General features: G+C 43.2%; 1 protein-coding gene across 16 annotated transcripts in view; it reads right to left on the reverse strand.

Moving 5' to 3' along the window:
- Positions 1-7,658: 7,658 nt before the first annotated feature.
- ZNF620 (zinc finger protein 620) overlaps positions 7,659-23,948 on the reverse strand; it is a 31,013-nt gene continuing 14,723 nt past the window's right edge. For 4 of the 16 annotated variants that reach the window (XM_017848762.1, XM_017848765.1, XM_017848766.1 and 1 more), the window contains 4 exons: positions 18,895-18,980; positions 11,427-11,553; positions 10,548-10,655; positions 7,659-8,830 (listed from right to left, as the gene is read on the reverse strand). In XM_017848762.1, coding sequence (XP_017704251.1) covers positions 7,770-8,830; positions 10,548-10,655; positions 11,427-11,553; positions 18,895-18,918 — 1,320 coding nt within the window. In that variant the 5' untranslated portion in view covers positions 18,919-18,980 and the 3' untranslated portion in view covers positions 7,659-7,769. Of the gene's footprint in view, positions 8,831-10,547; positions 10,656-11,426; positions 11,554-18,894; positions 18,981-19,484; positions 20,076-20,123; positions 20,290-20,943; positions 21,025-23,948 lie in introns of those variants that run through there. The other 12 variants (XM_017848773.1, XM_017848777.1, XM_017848769.1 and 9 more) reach the window with 11 other exon arrangements.

Here is a 23,948-nt window from a genome sequence, read left to right on the forward strand (position 1 = left end):
AAATGAGAGATCTGAAAAGTACAAGAAAATTGCTCTGTCCCCGGCTGATAGCGGCTATAAAGAGAACCTCCCTTCTCAGTAACAAGCACAATTTGTCTTCAGATTTCTGCTGCCTATACATTTGACACTCATTATTTACACCTCTACCATCTAATGGACATCACTCCTTCCATAATTAACCAATTTGATAGTCACTGAAGAACAAATTACAATTGAACTGCTAAGACAACCTGCAAAAACAGAAATAAAAACAAACAAACAAAAAAGCCCTATTTCATGTAAGTACTTGATACACTGAAAACTGCTGCTATAACTTGAGACTGTTATTGTTAGAAAATTAGCATCAGGGCTGAGTGTGCGCATCAATATACTTCAGCTTTGTCCCCAACCACTGCAACCGTTAGCGAGGTCATTTACTCTCTCTGGAGCCTCATTTCTTTTTATACAAACCTGAAATGTAAAAATCTAACCTTTCAATGCCCTGTGCTTAAATGTCAAATGGGGAGTAGTACCAGGAAAGTATATCTTTTTATCATTATTAAAATCCAAGGTGTCCTTGTGGACGCAGCAAAATGGAGTAGATTGAAACTTTTGGGCCAACTGCAATTTCCTATAACACCACAAATCCATTGAAACAAGAAAGGAGATCAGTGGAAATGAAATTGTAACAATGGTTGCTGACTCATTTAAGAGAAAGATATGAGCTAGCCTTACAATTGGGTTTCATGTAATACAACTGTCAAATGCCCTGTAGTCCCAGCTACTTGGGAGGCTGAGGGAGAAGGATCACTTGACCCTAGGAGTTCAAATCGTTTGGGCAACATAGAAAACTTTGTCTCTTAAAAACAAATTGTCAAAAGTTTTCTTTATGAAATATATTAAATCATCAGGCTTTTAAAATGATTTTTAGATTAAGACAAGTTATGTAACTTATTTCTGGACAGCCACGAAATAAGATACTATTACTGATATACTTCACAGCAATGTTGAAAGGCCACACTTTGAAAAATACAGGCATACCTTGGAGATATTGCAGGTTTGCTTACAGACAACTGTAATAAAATGTTTAACACAATAAAGGGAGTCACACAATTATTTTTATTTTCCAGTACCTATAAAAGTTATGTTTAATCTATAGTATAGTCTATTAAGTTTGCAATAGCATTATATCTGACAATGTACATACTTTAAAATATTTTATTGCTAAAAGATGCTAACGATAATCTAAGTCTTCAGTGAGTCTTTGTTGTTGGAAGAGAGTCTTGCCTCACTGTTGATGGCTGCTGAATGATCGGTGTGGTGGTTGCTGAAGGTTAGTGTGGCTCTAGCGATTTCTTTAAATGAGACAACAATGAAGGTTGCAGCATCAACTGACTCTTCCTTTCCCAAAGATTTATCTGTAGCATGTGATGCTGTTGGATAGCCTTTTACCCACAGTAGAACTGTCTTCAAAATTGGAGTCAATCCTCTCAAACTCTGCTGCTGTTTTATCAACTAAGTTTATGTTATATTCTAAGTCCTTTGTTGTCATTTCAACAATGGTCACAGGATCTTCATAAGGAGTAGGTCCTACCTCAAGAAACCACTTTCGTGGCTCTTCCATTAGAAGCAACTCATCTGTTCACGTTTTATCATGATATTGCAGCAATTCAGTCACATATTCAGGTTCCATTTCTAATTCTAGTTATCTTGCTATTTCCACCTGCAGTTACTTTGTCCACTGAAGTCTTGAACCCCTCAAAGTCATCCATCAGGGTTGAGGTCAGTCTTCCAAACTCCTGTTGATATTCTGACCTTCTCCCATGAATTGCAAATGTCCTTAATGGCATCTAGAATGATGAATCCTTTCCAGGTTTTCAGGTTACTTTGTACAGAAGATTCACTATGGCAGCCACAGCCTTACAAAATGTATTCCTTAAATAATACTTGAAAGTCAAAATTACTCCTTGAACTATGGAGTAATGGATCCTGCAGAATGGATGTTGTTTAGCAGACATGAAAACATTAATCTCTTTGTACATCTCCATCAGAACTCTTGGGTGACCAGACGCATTATCAATGTGCAGTAAAATTTTGAACGAATTTTTTTTTTTTTAGACAGTCTTACTCTGTCACCCAGGCTGAAGCACAGTGGTGCAACCTCAGGTCACCACAACCTCTGCCTCGTGGGTTCAAGCAATTCTACTGTCTCAACCTCCCAAGTAGCTGGGATTACAGGCACGCACCACCACATCCAGCTAATTTTTGTATTTTTAGTAGAGACAGAGTTCCACCATGTTGGTCAGGCTGGTCTCGAACTCCTGACCTCAAGTGACCTGCCTGCCTTGTCCTCCTACAGTGCTGGGATTACAGGCGTGAGCCACTGCACCTGACAGAAATTTTTTTTCCTAATATTTAATAGGTCTCAACAGTTGGCTTAAAATATTCAGTAAACCATGCTGTAAACAGATGTGCTGTCATCCAGGCTTTGTTCTTCCATTTCTAAAGCACACGCAGAGTGGATTTAGCTTAATTCTCATGGGCCCTAGGATTTTCTGAATGGTAAATGAGCGTTGGCTTCAACTTAAAAGTTACCAGCTGCACGAACCCCTAACAAGAGAGTCGAGCAGTCCTTTGACGCTTTTAAGCCAGGGATTAACTTCTCCTCTCCATGAAAGTCCTAGACGGTTTCTTCTTCCAAAAGAAGGCTGTTTGATCTATATTGAAAATCTCATTCGGTGTAGCAACTTCATCAATTAACTTAGCTAGATCTGGATAAACTGCTACAGCTGCTACACCAGCACTTGCTGCTTCGCCTTGCACTTTTATGATGACTTCTTAAATCTCATGAACCAACCTCTGCTAGCTTCAAACTTTTCTTCTGCAGCTTCCTCACTTCTCTCAGCCTTCATACAATGGAAGTTACAGCCTTGCTCTGGATTAGGCTTTGGCTTAAGGGAATTTGTGGTTGGTTTGATCTACTATGCAGACCACTAAACCTTTCTCCATATCAGTAATAATGCTGTTTCACTTTTTTCGGTTTCATTCTGTCACACAGGCTAGAGTGCGGTGGCACAATCATAGCTCACTGCAGACTCGAACTCCTTGGCTAAAGGGATCCTCTCACTTCAGCCTCCCAAGCACATCAGACTACAGGCATGCACGATGACACCCAGCTAAATTTTTAATTTTTTGTAGAGACAGAGGTCTCGCTACGTGGCCCAAGCTGGTCTCAGACTCCTGGCTTCAGGGGATCCTCCTACTTTGGCTCCCCAAAGTACTGGGATTCTAGGTGTCAGCCACTGCCTGCACCCAGCCACTTCATTATCGTTCCTGTGTTCCCTGGAGTAGTACTTTTCATTTCCTTCAAGAACTTTTCCTTTGCATTCACAACTTGACTGTTTGGCAGAAGCAGTCTAACTTTTGGCCTATCTCAGCTTTTGACATTAGCCTTCCTCACTAAGCTGACTTTTTCACTTAAACACTTAGAGGCATTTGTAGGGTTATCAGTTGGTCTAATGTCAATACTGTTGTATCTGAGAGAATAGTGAGGTCTGAGGAGAGGGAGAGACATGGGGAACCATCAGTTAGTGGAGTAATCAGAACACACACACACACACACACACATCAACTAAGCTGACTGTCTTACATGGATGCAGTTTGTGGCACCCCAAAACAATTACAATAGAAACATAAAACATCACTAATCATCAAGACGCATATAATGAAAAGTTTGAAATATTGTAAGTTACCAAAACATGACACAGAAAAATGAAGTGAGCACACGCTGTCGAAAAAAAAACTGCCGATAGTCTTGCTCAACACAGGCTTGCCACAAAACTTCAGTTTGTAAAAAATGCAATATCCGCAAAACACAATAAAACAAAGTGCAATAAAATGAGGTATGCCTGTACTTCGATAATCACTAATTCATTATATTTTAGAAACAAACATCTGTTTTACACAAGAAATAGGTGGCAAAGGTGGAGGGTGTTGGACAATTGGCAGGCAGCACTTGGGACTGGATTCCTGAGATGAGACTGAATGAGAGCAGTAGCAGAATAAAGGAGACAGGATAGAGACGGAACTACCTTTTATATTTTCTCAGCTGTGCCACTAATGCTTACCTCTCTGTGCTTTCTTTATAATTTTGTACAAAATATGTATATTTCTAAACAGTACCTTATTTTAGACTTTTAAAAATTTCAGCAAATCATGGTACAGGCCAGGCGCAGTGGCTCATGCCTGTAATCCCAACACTTTGGGAGGGGATCACTTGAGGCCAGGAGCTCAAGACCAGCCTGGCCAACGTGGTGAAACCCCGTCTCTACTAAAAATTTTAAAATAAGCTGGGCATGGTGGCACACACCTGTAATCTGAGCTACTTGGAAGGCTGAGGCAAGAGAATCACTTGAACCCGGGAGATGGAGGTTGCAGTGAGCCAAGATCGCACCACTGCACTCCAGGCTGGGCAACAGAGCAAGATTCCATCTTTTTGTTGTTGTTGTGACAGAGTCTCGCTCTGTGGCCCAGGCTGGAGTGCAGTGGCCTGCCTCAGCCTCCCTAGTAGCTGGGACTACAGGCGCCCGCCACCTCGCCTGGCTAGTTTTTTGTATTTTTTTAGTAGAGACCAGGTTTCACTGTGTTAGCCAGGATGGTCTCGATCTCCTGACCTCGTGATCCACCCGTCTCGGCCTCCCAAAGTGCTGGGATTACAGGCTTGAGCCACCTTGCCCGGCCAAGATTCCATCTTAAAAAATAATAATAATACTATTACAGTGTAGGGTGTTTTGTTTTTTGTTTTTTTTTTTCAACTTGGGTTTGGGGAGTTTGGTTTTTTGCTTTGTTCTGTTTGATGATCATTGTATATAATACCTGATAGTATAAAACCCCCTACCTTGTTCTTCAAAATTGGGTTAGCTACTCTGTGTCCTTGGCCTCTCTATACACAGGCCCCTCTGGAATTTTGATATTGTTTTTATGAATTCATTTGATAAAAATTGAAATCTTGATGAAACTAATCTTTCCTACCCATGAATATAGTGCATCCTTCTGTCATTTAGGTCACCTTCAATGCCTATAATGGGTATCTGATATTTTACAGCTGCCCAATGTATTTTGAAAACCCCTTCCCCATTTTCAGACTTCTCCATATTATAACTGTCTTCCCAGGCAGAATCCAAAAACTGTATTTCCCAGAAGCCCCTGCAACTTGGACATACACATATAACCAACTCCCACTGAGCAGGTACACCCTAGCTGAAGACAGAAGACCCTACCAAAATGATTGTGGGGATATTTTTTACTACAGAATGTGAAACGACCTTCCTGGTAGTCCAGTCTCTGCCTTCAATGGGGGTGGCAGTCCAGTAGCAGGCACCAGCAGCTGCTGAGTTTCCACTGGAACCACCTGGTTCTGTGGTTGGTCATTTTTCCTGGCTTCTGCCTATGTGGCATCCCAGCTTAGTTCCTCTTAGACATTTTGTAAGCTAATTAATAGTATGCAGCAAATCTAAGGTGGATTCTTCAGTCTACTACTGATCACTGACACAGAATGAGGAACCAGAAGTGGGTTACTGAGTGTGACAGAACCTTAAAACAGTAGCACTATTTAGTGGAAGTGACTGAGAATACGGTGGTGAAGAATCAGATACTGCAAGCTGAAAAGTAGATGGGCGAAACAAGGTAGCCATAGCTCTTTTGGACTCAAGTTGGCTCCATATGTTCTCATTCTGGCACGGGGCTGAAGGCACAGCCACTTTCTGGAGCTTGCTGTTCTCTCACAGAAGGCAGAAACAACCATCAGCTGAGCATGAGAACTGAGAGGGATGTTTTGGAAGTTAAAGAAGAGAGGAAGTATAAAGTAGTGGCCTAGGAAAGCAGGGGAGTTAAGTGGACTCCAAAAAGTGTAGTATGACCGTCAGGAAACATTAAGGGCCTCCATGAAGTTACTGGTCATGAATTTAAAGTGACAATTCAGCATGGTAGTAGGCTTTCTCTTGATCACTTCTGGTGCAGGAACAGAGAAGGCAAAGAACTGTATTTAGTCAGAGATGAGGTTTTGCCAAGCAAGCATGACAAAGCAAGAGAAGGGCAAGGGAGTTAAGGGAGACTGTAAAGGAATTATTTTAAGAATTGACCATAGAGTTTAAGCTGGGTAAAGGAGGAGGGGTGGGCATTTTCTGTTTGAAGCGTATCTCTCAAAGTATGGTCCATGCTAAAAATCTGGCCATCACCAGAGATATCCAAAATCAGAATTTTTACAAGACAGAAAACTCTTCTTTTTACAAGCACATCATGTAATTCAGGCACATGGTAAAGTTTAAAAACCAAGAATGTAAAGGTTTGGCTGTTACTGTTATAGAGAAACATCTAGATAGCAATAGCAGCACAAAAGAAAAAAATATATGGACCCTTCCACCAATGCTTAGGACTTAATGTTTACATTAATGCCAATAAATGCATAATTCAAGTTCTTTTCCCAGTAACTACTTCACACAGTCCTCTGAATGGTTGTAAAGGATCCTCATCAAAGCCACTTCCAAGAGCAATCCCAAATTCCACTTTACTAACCTACCACATAAGCCTAGCCACTGACCCACTAAACAGCTCCCTTTATTTCTAAAAAACCAATTTTGGAGGCTTATTCAGATTCCCCTTGAGTTGGCTTTACAGCATTACTTTTATTTCTTTAGTAATTCATCAAATTCATATTTACAGTTCATAAATATGAAATAAAATATAGAAGCCAGTGCTCACAAAGAAAAAAAAAACAATGCTCATCAGGAAAAATCTACAAAACACATGCAACAAAGATGAATGCCTTTGTGTCTATTTACTTAGGAAATAAAAGTTAAAAGAAACATCTAGCTATCAAGAGCAAAACTAAAGAAAAAAAACTTCATGTTTAAAGACATGATTGCTCTCACTGCCATCAACACATACTTTTTTTTTTTACTATTTCACACTATCTTTTGCACAGATGTATGAGATTCTCAAAGATGTGTGCCAAGGGCAACATAACCTCAACTGTATTAATACCCCACCTAGCCATGGGCCCACTAAACAATCTCCATTAATCTCTACGGTCCATTGTTGGAAGCTTATTCCAATTCTCTACCAGTAGCCACAGGTCTTGTACATTTCTCCCAGGCTGCTTATCTCTAATCATAATGGCCTAATACAGGGATATCCTCTTTTCCAAACTTTCCTAACACCAAAGTGTTCTACCACCAGCAACCCCACGATGCAGATACAGCCACTGTTGTTCAAGCCTGAAAGGGACTAAAGCAAAGGTTCAGTATTTCCATTTTCTACCCAGAACAGATTATATAAACATGGTCTTTAAATATATATAGATGATAATGGAATTTATGTTGAAACAGCTGTAACACATGTAAGGTGAGGAAAAAAATACGAATGAAACTCAAATTAGGTTGGAGGCCGGGCACAGTGGCTCACTTCTGTAATCCCAGCACTTTGGGGGACCAAGGCAGGCAGATCACTTGAGGTCAGATGTTTGAGACCAGCCTGGTCAACATGGCGAAACCCTGTCTCTTCTAAAAATACAAAAATTAGCTGGGGGTGGTGATGTGTGCCCGTAAACCCAGCTATTCGGGAGTCTGAAGGAAGAGAATCGCTTGAACCCAGGAGGTGGAGGTTGCAGTGAGCCAAGATCACACCGCCGCACTCCAGCCTGGGTGACAGAGCAAGACCCTGTCTCAAAAAAAAAAAAAAATTAGGTTGGAGATTTACTGGGCATAAGAACCGTAAGACTGCCAAGATAAAGCTCATGAGGAGTGAGAGGAAGGGGTGAGAATAACTGGGGAAGGTTTCACAGTGGGAGTAAGATCCTGGAAGACACGCACTATTTGGGCAGATGAAGAAGGTATTCCAGATGTAGGCAGCAGCATGAACAAATTCCCAGAGGTAGGAATGAGCACAGCATGTGGAAAGGTCAGTGAAGGCACAGCCACAGCTGGAGCAGAACAGGATCCCTGGAGAAGAACAGGAGGTAAGGCTGGAGAGGGGCACTGGGGACTGACTAGGGATGGCCCAAGAACCTTGACCGGCTTCTTCTCCACAGGGTGCAATTTCTGATGCTGAACAAAACTTCCATACCATTTGAAGGCTTTCCCACACACCTTACATTCATAAGGCTTCTCCCCAGTGTGAACTCTCTGATGCTGAATGGAGGCTATTTTCTGAGTGAAGGCTTTGCCGCACTCCTTACACTGGTAAGGTTTCTCCCCAGTATGAATTCTCTGATGGACAATAAAAAGTGACCTACAACCAAAAGCTTTCCAACATTCTTTACATTTATAGAGTTTCTCTCCCGTGTGTAATCTCTGATGCTGCAGGTAGGCCGCACTCCTACGGAAAGCCTTCCCACACTCTTTACATTCATAGGGTTTCTCTCCAGTGTGGATCCTCTGATGCTGAGTCAAGGCTGTGTTGGAACTCAAACCTTTGCCACACTCCTTACATTCATAGGGCCCTTCTCCAATGTGGTTTTTCTCATGTACAATACAGTCATAGCTGGACTTGAAAGCTTTGCCACACTCCTTACACTTAAAGGGCTTTTCCCCAGTGTGACTCATCTGATGCCGAATGAGCTTTGAGTTATATCGGAAGATTTTCCCACATTCTTTACATTCATAGAACTTCATTCCACCTCGAAGTATCAAGTTTGGATTTAGATTGAAAGTCTGCTGCATTGCCTTGCTTTCAAAATCAAAGCGCTGAGAAACGTTCCTGAGAAGTCCTCCTACCGGCATTCTGTGCAACTCTGTTTCTTCAGAGGCTTCCTGCTTTATAACTGGCCCTTCGTATTTGATCCAGGACTCATCACCTGACCAAAGAAACCACAAGTGTTCCTAGTTACAAAACTGGGAGAAAAGTAGGATCCAGTGTTCCTAATTTTCTCTTGCAGAATGTAATTTTAAAAAACATACCTGTGAAATGGTTATATACAAGCATCTATAAAGGAGGATGAGAGAGACAAAGAAAAATAATGACAGGCCAGGTGTGGTGGCTCATGCCTGTAATATCAGCACTTTGGGAGGCTGAGGCAGGCGGATGGCTTGAGCTCAGGAATTCGAGACCAGCCTGGGCAACGTGGCGAAACTCTGTCTCCACAAAAAAATACAAAAATTAGCCGGGTGTGGTGGCGCACATCTGTGGTCCTAGCTACTAGGGAGGCTGAGGTGGGAGGATCACTTGAGCCCAGGAGGCAGAGGTTGCAGTGAGTGGAGATCGTGCTACTGCACTTCAGCCTGGGCAGCAGAGCTAGACCCCGTCTCAAAAAAAAATAGAAAAATAATGACATAGAATTGGAGAAGTAAAGACACAGAAATGGAACAGGAAAGATAGCCAAGAAGTGCTCCCCATGAGGAAGGCTGGAAAACTGAACTAAGGTAGGTGAAATGGGAAGAAGCAGAATCAAGAATGAGAAGGAAAGAAGGCAGGAGAGACAAGAAAGAAAAAAGAAGGAGAGAATAAGAAAGAACAGCGAGAAATGGGAAAATTTTTTAAAGAGAGACAGAAACCCAGAAGAGGAGAAAGGAATGAGAGACTGGGAAGAATAGAGAAGCAGCTCCAACACTACAAGAGGTCTTGCAGACTGAGAAACACAAACCAAAAAAAAAAATGGATCCCAGTGTCCTACCTGTAACCCAGGCAATCACCCCAAATTCTAAACAATGTCCTAATTATCCTATATTTAAATATTCCACACAATATTCTGGGATAAAAGATGATTAGTTTCAGAAAGTCAGCTGGAACAGAAGTTGGATCAGAGAGCTGTAAGCCACTGTGGTACCACTGCTAAAGGAACCACTATATACAAAAGCATGTATGTGTGAGAAGGCTTGAAATTTTCTTCCAAAAAAACGGAAACGCAAGTAACCAAAACCTTCCAGGACTGGTAAGTCATCTCAGGGAAATTTTAGGTGGCATGTGTGTGCACACGTGCATGTGTGCATGTGTGTCTGTGTGTGTGCGTGTGTGTGTGTAGGGGGCTATGATGGGAGAATATTCCTAGCCCTTTCGTCTATAGTCCCATCTATGGTAAACATAATGTAGATCTAAAGATTATGGCAAGTGAAACTCTTAAGTGATTTAGATACTAAAAAGGCCAATTAAAGCCATTTTCAGGGCTGAAGGCCTAAAGTAAAATTTATAGCTATAGCACAAATAAGTCAGTTTGGCCCAAAAAATCATATTTTCCTTAAATTTGGCTGAAACCCCACTTCTTTGCAATGAAAAATGGCATACAATTAAAACGTCTCCACCGGTAAGTAAGAAAAAAGTGGTTTAGGAGCTACTGGGTCACAGCTTTTCTGCCTCGGAGGACAGCCACATGAATGTGCAGACAGTGCGAGGCCATGTACTCCCAGAGGCGGTCTTTCGAAGCTCAGGGTCAGAACTCAGTGTGAGGTCTGAGAGTGCAGTGAGTATCAACTTATAAATAACTGGGAGCTTTGTTCCCTGAAGCATAAGAAATGCTTCTTACCTAGTAAACCAGGAAGGCAAAACAAGAAACTTAACCACTGGATTCTCATACTCACCTTGACTGATGCCTCTCTGAATCTCAGTGTCCCAGGGATCTGGGCCCCATGGTGCTTCCCCTCTCTCCAGGTGGGAGATCAGAGCAGGTTTGGGGAATGGAAACGCTACTTTATGAAGAAAAGAGAAAGACAAATAGAGGGGAGATGTCCAGAGCTATTCCTGGGATCTTTCTCAGCCCACCCTCCATCAGGCTATCTGGGAGAGAAATGGAACATCAGCAGACCAAGTGAGAGTTCCGACAAGGAGGTCCAAACTGTGCTCCACGATAAAGCCAAGGAGGTATGACTCTCCTCAGAAAGAAGCTGCAATCTGGCCCTGACTCAGAAGAAGGGAAACTCCCTCAGGAAAAATGTACCTACTGCTCCCCTGGGAGACCCTTCCACAAAGGGAGGGCGAACATCCCCAGAAAACTGGATGGACAAAGGAACAAAGGGCTCACCTAGGGTGCCAGAAAGAATGCTTTCCCTCAGGGCCCAGGACCACACTGTTCCTGGAGTATAAGGAAGTCTAATTTTAAAACCAAAGGGAAGCCAGGCACAGTGGCACACGTCTATAGTCCCAGCTACTTGGGAGGCTGAAGCAGGAGAATTGCTTGAGCCCAGGAGTTTGAGGCTGCAGTGAGCCATGGCCATGCCACTGCCCTCCAGCCTAGATGACAGAGCAAGACCCTGTCTCAAAACAAACAAAAAAGCAAAAACAAACAAACAAACAAACAAAAACAAAGAAACCCAGGGATTTCCCTACCCAGTATTTCTGGAGGCTGGTGATTGCAAAACTCTCCTCTGAAGTCATCAAACCCAAGGGCTACTAGAATCCCCAAAACATCTGAGGAAGATAGCAAACTGTTACAAAGGGCCACAGAGGGAGGGAGGCCTTACCCAGGGAGGCCACATTTGCATAATTCTCCAGCATCACCTCCCCGTATAGGGCCCTCTGCGCAGGGTCGAGGCTGGCCCATTGATTCTGGGTGAAGTAAACAGCCACATCCTCAAAGGTCACTGACTCCTGAAACAACAGGTTCCTGCTCAATCTCTGAGTGAGGAGTAGAAGGAAGAAGGGAGCAGCTTGAGCTTCAGGGAAGGGATAAACCTGCCTGCACCCACAACTCTGAGCCCCACGGAAGATGTGCTCAAACAAGAGCATCCACCACCACAGCCAGGGGCGAGCCCTCAGCCAGCAGTTCCACTTTCAAATGGGGAGCCCCAACACTCTCCCATCTACTCAGCTCTGGAGCCCCTAGCTGCTACTGATTCTTATAGCCTGGCATCCAGTTGCTTTCTCCCTGGTAACAGCATCAACTCCTAGGTTCCTGGCTTCACAGATCTGTCTCCCTGGCACCTCCTACCCTCAGGTACTCTGTAATCCTCTCTCCTTATTTTCTATACAGCAACCACTACAGACAGCAACTACTCACCCTGTGATACGGTATGGCTGTGTCCCCACCCAAATCTCACCTTGAATTACCACATGTTGTGGGAGGGACCTGGTGAGAGACAACTGAATCATGGGGGCAAGTCTTTCCCATGTTGTTCTCGTGACAGTGAGTACGTCTCATGAGATCTGATGGTTTTAAAAAGAGGAGTTCCCCTGCCCAAACTCTCTCATTTTTCTCTTGCCGCCACAATGTAAGAAGGATCTATCACCTCCCACCATGACTCTGAGGCCTCCCCAGCCATGTGGAACTGTAAGTCCAATTAAACCTCTTTTTCTTCCCAGTCTCAGGTACGTCTTTATCAGCAGCGTGAAAATGGACTAATACACCCTGTATCCACCCATCCAAGGGGCACATGCACAGCCCCCATCTGGTCCCTCTGGTTCTCCCTAACACTGTCTACAAAGAGAAGCCCCCACCTGCTTCTCTTTGGTTCTCCCCAACACTGTCTACAATGTAGAGAGAAGCATGTTAGAAATAACACCAGTATTTTGCAAATTTCTCTTTTCCACCTTTCTGCCTTATCAGAAAGCTGGCTCTCTTGAAAGAAACCTTTAGCCTGCCCATTCTGACCCTCCTCTCTGAACCACCAGTCTTGAAAGACAAGCTGGCAGTGCCAGGTCCCTGGGCACAGATCTGTCCCCCACTTTTCTGAGCTCCATCACATCCACCAAGGCTGTCACTTCACTAGGTGTTCCCCTCTCTGACTCCCTCCCCTGGGGCTATCTCCATCTTCCCAAGAATGAAGACAACTATACTTGTTGATTAGCCCTGTGCACCAGGCCCCTAGGTTGGTTATTTTATTTATTTATTTATTTATTTATTATTTAATTTAATTTATTATTAATTTTAATTTTTTTTTAAATTTTTTTTTTTTTTTTGAGAACCCGGACCGCCTCCTGGTTCACCCCAGGCCCTGGGGAGGCAGTGGGGCTGGATCTCAGCCTCAAAACTGCAAGGGCTCCCCGCCTCCCGGGTTTTACGCCCCATTCTCCCTGCCCCAGCCCCGAGTACTGGAACTAAAGGCGCCCCCACCTCCCCCGGCTTTAGTTTTTGTTAATTTAGGAGAAACCCCGGGTTTTCACCCCGTGTTCCCACCAGATGGCCTTGACTCTGGACTCGTGGGATCCGCCCCTCTCAAAGCCCCCTCCCAAGTGCCCTGGGGATTACAGGCTTGAGCCACCGCGCCCGGCCATATTTTAATTATTTTTTTGAGACGGAGTCTTGCTCTGTCACCTAGGCAGGCTGGAGTGCAGTGATGCGATCTCGGCTCACTGCAATCTCTGCCTCCCAAATTTAAGTGATTCTCCAGCCTCAGTCTCCCAAGTAGCTGGGATTACAGGCACACACCACCATGCCAGGCTAATTTTTGTATTTTTAGTAGAGACAGGATTTCAACATGTTGGCCAGTCTAGTCTCAAACTCCTGACCTCTGGTGATTCGTCCACCTCAGCTCCCCAGAGTGCTGGGATTACAGGCATGAGCTACCATGCCCGGCCTTTTTTTTTTTTTTTTTAGAGACAGGGTTTCACCATATTGCGCAGGCTGATCTCAAACTCCTAGGCTCAAGCAATCCACTTGCCTCAGTCTCTCAAAGTGCTAGGATTACAGGTGTGAGCCACCACGCCCAGCCAAGGTTGGTAATTTTACATCTTGTTTTTCATTCAATCATTACAAAACATATGTGAAATAAGAATTACTATTCCCATTTTTCAAATGATGAAACTTAGATTCAAAAGTTCAATTACTTTGCTGAAGATCACATAGCCAGGAAGTGGTAGAACGGGAACTTCAATACAGATCTGCCAGACAACAAACGTGGGCTCTACTAACACACCAAGCTGTCTCCCACACTGGGCTCACAAACTTCTCCAAAAACATGGCTAACCCCTGAACCTGGTGCTGCCCTATCTTTGGAGAACAGCTTCTCAAACTCCTCAATTCCAAAAATCACCATTCAAACCATCTTCAGTGTACTCCCTCCAGGCCATATGGGCCCCCTTCCCCAATTTAAATTGGGGGTCATCTATTTCAAAACTACACACACCACCCTGGAAGCCTGAGCCTCTGAACCTTCCATGAGGCCCCAGAGCAGTTTCAGATGGTGTCCATTGGCTACTTTCTCTGTTTTTTTTTGTTTTGTTTTGTTTTGTTTTTTGGCAGAATCTCACTCTGTTGCCCAGGCTGGAGTGAGGTATCTCGATCTTGGCTCACTGCAACCTCTGCCCCCTGGGTTCACGCGATTCTCCTGCCTCAGCTTCCTAGGTAGCTGGGATCACAGGCGCCAACCACCACACCTAGCTAATTTTTGTATTTTTAGTAGAGACAGGGTTTTACCATTTTGGCCAGGCTGGTCTTGAACTCCTGACCTCAGGTGATCCACCCGAAAGTGGATCCCAAAGTGCTAGGATTATAGGCGTGAGCCACTGCACCCAGCCTTTCTCTTCTTCTAGAGTTCAGCATACTGCAAATCACAGAGATTAGACTCTCAGCTTGGAGGACGTTTCATGACCTGTACGCTTTCTCACCTTGATGCTCCCAAAGATGATTCCACCTCCCAGAAGAGTCTCATTACGCTATGCAGTCAGCCTTGTTCTTTTCAGATGCTGAAAATAAAATACCTACCAACAGAGGCACAGTCAAGCTCCTAACTCTTGCATGCACATTCTATATTCTGTCTCCTGGGAGCCCTTAAAGCAGCATATGGACTGGAGTGGGCACAGGGGAATAGAGAAAAAGGAATATGACTGTAACTGGTCTTGAAGGAAGGAGGGAAGAACTGTACATCAAGGATAAATTCTGGCAACTCAAACTGCTTACAGCAGCTCTGCTGGCTCTGCACGCAGGTCCTTATGAGAGGGTGTCTCTTCAAACAAGAGCAAGCAGAGAACTCAGCTCTAAAAGAGATGCTGAAAGGAAAAAATAAAATAAACGCAGACATTCCTCAAAGGGAGAGCCAGTCTTTAAACTGAGCAATGATGAGGTCCAAAGGGCCCCCAAAATAATGTGAGCCAAAAGCCCAAACAGCAGACTGGATCATGTTGTCCTGTATACAATTACTGTACTGCTTCAACAAGCCATTAAGGGCTTCTGAGGACAGTAACTACAGGCTCACAGATAAAACCAAATTTCACCTCCACTTATAGCAAGTCAAACCTCACACCCTGACATCTCCAGAGCTTCTCTCACAACTTTCTCCTCCCAGCCTACATCCATCATCTCTTCTTCCACAAACTGTCTGCCTCTCCTGCCATCTACTATTCTTAAGTTTCATGAGCCCTAGAAAATGCCTAATATTAAGGAAAAAACATTGTTTTAAGGCAGTTGGGTTTGGGATATCTTTTTGTTCTTCCTGTGGATGGTCCCCATGTACCTCACCTTATTTCATTTTTCTCCACAGTATTATTCATCTTGTCATATGATATGGTTTACTATCTATCTCCGCCCACCAGAATGTAACTCCATGAGGCAAGAATTGTTTGTTCATGATTGGTTTACTAGCACACAGTAGAGTGCCTAACATGTACCAGATGCTTAATATATATTTCCTAAGAGTTTATTTCAAAAACGGTTTAACCATTAAAAAAATTGTTTTAACTTATGAAGAGAGTAAGAAACCAACAGCAAACAACATCTAAACAGTAAAATGCTAGAGCAAATCCATTAAAGTTGATAGTTGACAATTTACCATAAGCTGAGGTTTTACTTTCTGCAAAAGATGGGAAAGGAGCATATATATAGGAAAGGAATGAACATAAATATCTCTGCTTGCAGATGAAATAACTATCACCTAAAGACATCTAAGAACCAAGAAAACAAACTGAAAACATTTAGAACTTATAAAACAATTCACTAAGTTATCTAGATACAGAATAAGTAAACCAAAATTATTAGCTTTTAGTATGATGGTACTTACATCATAAACAACTGGAAGATACACTGAAAGAAACTAAGATGCCATTCACACAAAAAATTGCTAAGAATGGACCTAAGAGAAATCAGTGAGAACAGGATGGAAGAACACGAAATGTTTACTAAGATACATTTAAAAAGAACTGAATAAATTGGAACTGATAGTGTTTCTGAACGGGAAGAATCAAACTTGTAAAGATGTCAATTATCTCCAAATTTACTCATGAATTCAATAAAATCCCCTCTCCTAACAAAAAAATCCATGAAATTTGTGCTGGGGTGGGAGATCATTTAACGTCATCTAGAAAAGCATGCGTGAAAAACTAGCAAACAATGTTTTGGAGAAAACAATTGAAAGAAAAAAAATGAGGGGGAATTAAACTATATTTTAAAAGGATAACACATTAAGAACATGAGAAGACATACTAAAGTGTGGGAGAAAATATTTGCAGAAGACATATCTGATAAAGCACTATTATCCAAAATATACAAAGAACTCTTTATAAACAAGCCAATTAAGAACTAGGCAAAAAACCTCAACAGACACCTCAACAAAGCAAATATACAGATAGCAAATAGGCATATGAAACTATGCTCAAGAGTATATGTCATTAGGGAACCACAATGAAAACAATGAGATACCACTACATACCTATTAGAAAGGCCAAAATCCAAAACACTGACACCACCAAATGCTGGCCAGGATGCAAAACAACAGAACTCTCATTCATTGCTGGTGGGAATGAATGCAAAATGGGACAGCCACTTTGGAAAAGAGTTTGTCAATTTCTTACAAACTAAACACACTCTTACCATACAACCCAGCAGTCATGCTCCTTGGTACTTAACTAAAGGAGTCGAAAACTTCTGTCCACACAAAAACCTGTAGGTGGACATTTATAGGGGCTTTTTTTCATTATCGCCAAAACTTGGAACCAACCAAGGTGTCGTTCAGTAGGTGAATGGATAAGCTGTAGTATATACAGACAATGGAATATTATTCAGCACTAAAACAAAATGATCTATCAAGCCATGAAAAGACACAGAGGAAATGAAATGCATTATCACTAAGTGAAAGAAGCCAATCTGAAAATGCTACATACTGTATGATTCTGGCTATATGACATTTTGGAACTGGCAAAACTATGAAGAGAATACAAAAATCAATTGATGGTTGTCAACTGGGATGCGACTAAGGGGAAAGTAAGGATGGATAAGAGAAGCATAAGGTATTTTTAGGGCAGTGAAACTATTCTGTATAATAGTGGATACATGTCATCATCAAGAGTGAACCCTAATGTAAACTATCGACTTTGAATGACACTGATGTGTCAGTATAGGTTCACTCCCTATAACAAAAGTGTTACTCTGATGTGGAACATTAATATTGAAGAAAGTTGTGCGTTTTGTGGTGGCAGGAGATCAATGGGAACTCTTCCTTTCTGCCCAATTTTGTTATCAACTAAAACTGCTCTAAGAAACTATTTTAAGTACCAGTGTCAAATGGTTTGGCAGTAGGTTAGTTCTCAATCAAACCTCATATGCTGTTTAGGACATATTGGAGAATAAGGAAAGAAAAAAAGGATTTCCATTCTTCTAAAGACACTGACATTGTACTGTGCTGATACCAGACTTGTATTTGAACTTCTATCAGAACTTGTACATACATGTGCAGGGGCAGGGAATACATGGGAAATCTCTGTACCTTCCATTTAATTTTGCTGTGAACCGAAAACTGCTCCAGAAAATAAAAACTATAAATAAATTAATTAAATTAAAAAATAAAATGCAGCCTGGCCAACATGGTGAAACCCCATCTCTACTAAAAATACAAAATTAGCCAGGCGTGGTGGCACATGCCTGTAATCCCAGCTACTTGGGAGGCTGAGGCAGGAGAATCGCCTGAACCCAGGAGGCAGAGGTTGTGGTGAGCCAAGATGACACCATTGCACTAGAGCCTAGGTGACAAGAGCGAAACTCCGTCTCAAAAAACAAAAGAGGACAACACTTAATATCTTACCTGACCGCAATATCTTCTTAATTGACTACCACCTTTCTACAGAATTTGCCACTAAGGGCTGGGAAGATCCTTTTAATATATAAATCCAACTCTGTCACTCTGTCATCTCCCTGCCTAAAATTCTTCAGAGCCTTCCCAATGAACCAGTACAGAAACCACTGTCCTCACCATGACCTATAATACAGGTATCTATTTCTTCCATTTCATATTGAACCACTTTCTCTGACCCCTTCCGGTTTCTAGAGTACATCCAGCTTTCCCTTCAACTTCACAGTCCTTGCATCTAGCATTTAGAAAATGTATATTTAAGTAACAATACTAATCTCTCTGGGATACATGCAATACAATTCGTGGGCAATCTCTCCAATAAAGAATTTCTGATTTCAGGCTGGCGTGGTGGCTCCTGCTTATAATCCCAGCACTTTGGGAAGCCGAAGTGGGCGGATCACCTGAACTCAAGAGTTGGAGACCAGCCTAGCCAACGTGGTGTAAACCCCGTCTCTACTAAAAAGACAAAAATTAACCGCACATGGCGGCGCACACCTGTAATCCCAGCTACTCAGGAGGCTGAGGTATGAGAATCACTTGAACCCGGGAGGCAGAGGCGGCAGTGAGCCGAGATCATAGCACCACTACACTCCAGCCTGGGCGACAGGGCGAGACTCCGTCTCAAAAAAAAAAAAAAAAAAAAAAAAAAGTCTGATTTCAGCAGGTAACTTTCATTTCTAGAACATGATCTGGATTTCCACATTCAGAAAGAATTCATTGGCATGGGTCCCCTGTCTTCCATTTAAATCTATGCATGCACTCTCTATACACAAAACTTTCATTTCCCCAGTACATATTTACATCTGCCATAGCCCTAGAGATAGATACAAAAGGGAAAACACAGCTTGGCCAAGTTAGGCCTTCCTCATCCTTTCCTGATTATGTGATAGCTAAAGTGAGTTTAAAAAAAAAAAAAGACTTAAGCTCAGCTCACCTGAGGCCAAGTTGCTTGGAGCATGGCGGATGTCCCCCGGCTTCATGCACTGTCTTCTGGGTTTGGACAAGCAAGATCCTCAGGAGCTAAGAGAAAAACAGCCATGAGTGCTAAGGACCCTGTCCTCCACCACCTACAGCAACCTATGGCCATCCTAGTTTCCACATTTCCAGCACTGGATGCACGGGGATTCTACTAGGACTCCCTCTAATTGTTCTCACGCTGATAGCCCCGACCTTCTTATGAGCTGTTCTGCCTGGTCTTCAGAACAATCTTCCACCTGCCTGCTCAGTCCGAAGAGCTTTTTTTGAGCCCATTCCCACGGGCAGACTGAGGGACCCAAGAGCCCTGTCCCTATTGTATTGGGTCTCTACAAACGTAAAGAGTCTTTACAGAATGCTTATAGGCACGATGACGCTGACTCAAAAAAAAGAACCTCAGGAGAAGAGGGACTGGGGTGGCTAAATGCGAATTAAGGGTAAAATACTCAGCGTCCCAGTGGGTGATGCTGACCGGACACCCCACCCAACCGGGATCTTAACACTCCACCCAAGAAAGCAGGCGACCCCAGACATCAGAAACGTCAGTACCGGGAGCGAGAGGCCGTCAGGGCAAGTTCTTTAGGGCAGAAAAGAGTATCAGGCCTCGGTGGCAAAGGGCTGGACCCGGGCTGTAGAAGCCAGAGTAACCACCTTGGCGGCTTCGGCGAGGCCCAGATGCCCACGGTCCGGGTGAAGGAGGGGCGGGCCGCCATTGGGACCAAGTTCAGGGGAAGTGGGAGGTAACGAGCCGCCAGGGGCAGCAAGGAAGCCGGCACCGGGCAGACCTTGCACGTAGAACTCGCTGAAACCCACGCTCTGCCGAACACCAAGGGGCTGGTCACTAACTAAAGGCCGAGCCGGAAAAGCAAGTGCGCGCTCAGGGCCCCTCTAGGCCCCCGGAGGCCGCCATCTCGGTCGCCCCGCGGCCAGACCCGCCCCGCCTCTCACGGCTGGCCCCGCCCTGCGGAAGAGGAGAGGTCGCGGCGACCCGCTGGGCTGAGAGGCAGGCGGCGGACCGGCAGCGTAGCGCTCTCAGCCCAGGTTTCTCCGGCAGCCGTCGGCATTGCCTTGGGAGTGTCATCGACTGATGCAGCCTGGCTCTACCCATACCTCACCCTCTAGGCACAAGTGGGGCCCCAGTTCACTGGCAGCGCCTCAGCTGTTGGCCGCCTTCACCCCGTGGCTCACCTGAAGCCTGGGCCGTGCAGGTGAGGGGAGAATGGAGCCTGCTTTGTCATCTCTAAGAGGCCCAAGCCTAGGATCTTGCTTAGGTCCTCAGCTGGGCAGTCCTCAGGGAAACCATGGTTTCCACTCGCCCTTTTAGCCCTCTGCCTTCCAAGGACCTAGATGTGCATGGAACCTTTTAGGACAGATTCATTTAACAACCAAAACACCCTGGCTACGGTTGCCAGGCATCCTGTATATACAGGACATGTCCTATATTAAATGATCTTGTCCAGTGTTGACTTTGGCAGGACACCCTAAATGTCTTACATTTAGCTTTTTCCAATAAATTACAAAAACTCGTAGTTAGAGCTATTTTTCTGCTCAGTAACTGGCACTTAAATGTTAACACCAGCTGAAATATATATATATCATAATTCCACAAATAATGATCTGGACAGTCCTTTAGGGTCTGTTCTGTAATTTGGACTGCACGAAGAAAAAACAGTGAAGACGGGAGGCTGCTAATTAAAAGACCTTATTTTTCATATTCAGGGAAGGAAAAGACTGTTTTTTGACCAAAGTCCCAAGTCACTAACAAGTACTTGCCATTAATTTACATAATTTTAGATCAGTACACGTAACTCTGAAAATCAACCAATACACAACAGCGTCACTCCAAGCTTCTGAACATGAGCCAGTCAGTGATAAACACTTCCTGAAGCCAGTCAGTCAGTGGCAGCCCTCCCCAGCTCATTGGCAAGTACCTCTCTACCGTGCCCTTCTGGACAGGAGCCTTTCTCCAGTATCAAAGTGGTGCCAAGATGGACAGACTTTCTTTTACCTTGATCACACTGATACTTCTCCTGAACACAGTTCCAGATACCAGGCTCCTCCTCACCAGGCATTTCCATGCTATAAAGGGGAATTGGTCTCCCACCACTAAAAGATAAAAAATGATCCTGGGTATGTAGATATATTGCTTTATTACAGGGGTCCCACTTCTTGGATTTGTTATTCCTTTCTTAAGAATTAGACTGACTTATGAAGTCCTATTATGGAGAGTATACTAGGTATCTACTGCTGCATAACAAATCACCCTAAAGCCTTATGGCTGAAAACAAAACACACTATCTCTTGAAGTTTCTATGAATTAGTGAACATAGGTCAGTCAGTCCTAAAAAGAGAAAAAGAAAAAAAAAATGGGTTCTGTGGATAAGGAATTTGGGAGTGGCTTGGCTGGATGGTACTGGCTTGGGATCTCTCATGAGGGTCTAGTCAGGTGTCACCTGGGTCTGCAGTCACTTGAAAGTTGGACTGAGGCTGGGGATTTGCCTCAAAGGTAACTCACTCACATGGTTGGCACATAAGTGCCGGCTATTAGTGTGAAACGTCCCTTCTTGTGCCGGGTACAGTGGCTCAGACCTGTAATCCCAGCACTTTGGGAGGCCAAGGCAGGCAGATCATCTGAGGTCAGGAGTTTGAGGCCACCCTGGCCAACATGGTGAAACCCCGTCTCTACTAAAAATACAACGGGCGTGGTGGCACACACCTGTAATCCCTGCTACTTAGGAGCCTGAGGCAGGAGAATCGCTTGAACCTGGGAGGCAGAGGTTGCAATGAGCCAAGATCCCGCCACTGCACTCCAGCCCAGGGGACAGAGCGAGACTCTGTCTCAAAAAAAAAAGAAAAGAAAAGAAAAAAAAACCTCCCTTCCCACACCAGGTATCTGTACATGGCTGAGTATCCTCACAACACAGCAGCAGACTTCCACTTCCACCTCAAGTGAGCAGCCCAAGAGGTCAAGGCAGAAGTGGCAATATGATTTAAGTCCTAGCTTTGGAAGTCACCTGCTGTCATTTCCTCAGTATACTATCATCACAGGCCAGTCATGATTCAGTGTTGGATGAGATACACAAGGGTGTGAACGCCAGAATGAGAATCACTGGGGACCATTTGGGGAGCTGGCTAAACACATTTTTTACCTACCACAGAAACGGTCCTTTTTATAGTACTTTTATTGTAACATTTATGAAGAGCAATTGTTTCAAATAGATGAATTAGATTTCCAAGAATAATAGCATTAGAACATATATTTGCATACTGCCCCTTCTCTAAACCTATCAAAGAGTATCTACCGTGAATCTAGAGAAATGGACACACATATATGGGTGTATGTACATGTACACATTTATATACCACAAACTCTAAAGAGTATCAGACAGTTATTCCAATTAGTTCTAACTTGAACTAACTAGAAGGAACAAGATTGGACACGTAACTCCTCCATTTGGTATTATGGTGCAGGGAGAAGAGATGAAAGTTTTGGTAGGCAAGACAAAGTGCCTAAAATCCCCATGTTGGAACCATGACAGGAATCATGAGCAGTCTGAGGAGAAAATTGGGACCATGCTACAACAGGCCCATTCTTTTCCAGAACAGCTTCAACAGAAACCATCTATAGGCAGTGCTGCTTAGAGGAAGCTAAAGAGCAAAGTGAACCAAAAGATACGGGAAACTTTAGACTTTGCAACTGTGAGTCAGTTCACGTAACAGCAAAATTAAAGTCTCTGGAGCTGAATGTCTCTCTCCTGATCAATACCAGAGAGATTAGCTCACCCTAAAAACACACTATCCCCACCCACTAGCCACTACAATAAGGCAAAAAACAAAAAAGCATCCAGAATTAGAAAGGAAGAAGTAAAACTGTTATTTGCAAACATGATTCTCAATGTTAGAAAATCCTATGGAATCTATAAAATGTTACTAGAACTAATAAGTGAGTTGTGCAAGGTTGCAGGATATGTGGTTAATATATAAAAAACAATTATATTCCTATATGTCAGCAAAAACTGGAAATTCACTGTTTATTATTACAAGTATCATAAGTTATTCAGTACTTATGCATGAAAAGATAAAATTTTTAGATGCATCTGGGGAAAAGTGTGAAAGATCTGCACAGTAAAAATTATAAAACATTGCTGAAGGAAGTTAATATCTAAATGGGGAGATCTACCATGTCCATGGGTCAAAAGACTCTATACAGTTGTCAATTCTCCATAAATTGATCATTATATTCAATGCAATCCCAATCAAACTCCCAGGAGGTGTTTTATAGAAACTGAAAAACTGATTCTAAAATTCATATGCAAATGCAAAAGACCTCTAATGGCCAAAACACCCTGACAAAGAACAAAGTTAGAGAACTAACACTATATGACTTCAACGCTTATTAGATTTCAACACTTATTAGATAACTACAATAATAAAGGCAGTGCCTTAATGGCATCAAGACAGACAAACAGATCAATGGAACAGAATCTAGAAATAGACCCACACATATATGAACTTCTGATTCACAATGGTACAAAGGCAATTCAGTGGGGGAACTTTTTTCAAAAAATGGTGTTACAGACCAGGCAGCAGTGGCACAGACTTGTAGTCCCAGCTTCTCAGGAGACTGAGGCAGGAGGATCACTTGAGACCACGAATTCAAGGGTACAGTACACTATAATCATGCCTGTGAATAGCACTGCACTTCAGCTTGTGCAACATAGTGAGACCCATCTCTTAAAAAAAAAAAAAAATGGTGCTACAATAGGACACTTACATGAAAAAAAAAAACAAAACAAAACAAAACAAAACAAAAACTTAGATCCATGCCTCAGACAAAAATTAACTCAATAGATGATATAATTAAATATAAAACCTAAAACTAGAAAACTTCTGGCCAGGCACGGTGGCTCACACCTGTAATCCCAGCACTTTGGGAGACCGAGGCAGGCAGATCACTTAAGGTCAGGATTTCGAGACCAGCCTGGCCAACATGGCAAAACCCCATCTCTACTA

Source organism: Rhinopithecus bieti, unplaced genomic scaffold (genome assembly GCF_001698545.2).
Source record: "Rhinopithecus bieti isolate Rb0 unplaced genomic scaffold, ASM169854v2 scaffold_31446, whole genome shotgun sequence".
Classification (NCBI taxonomy): Eukaryota; Metazoa; Chordata; class Mammalia; order Primates; family Cercopithecidae; genus Rhinopithecus; species Rhinopithecus bieti.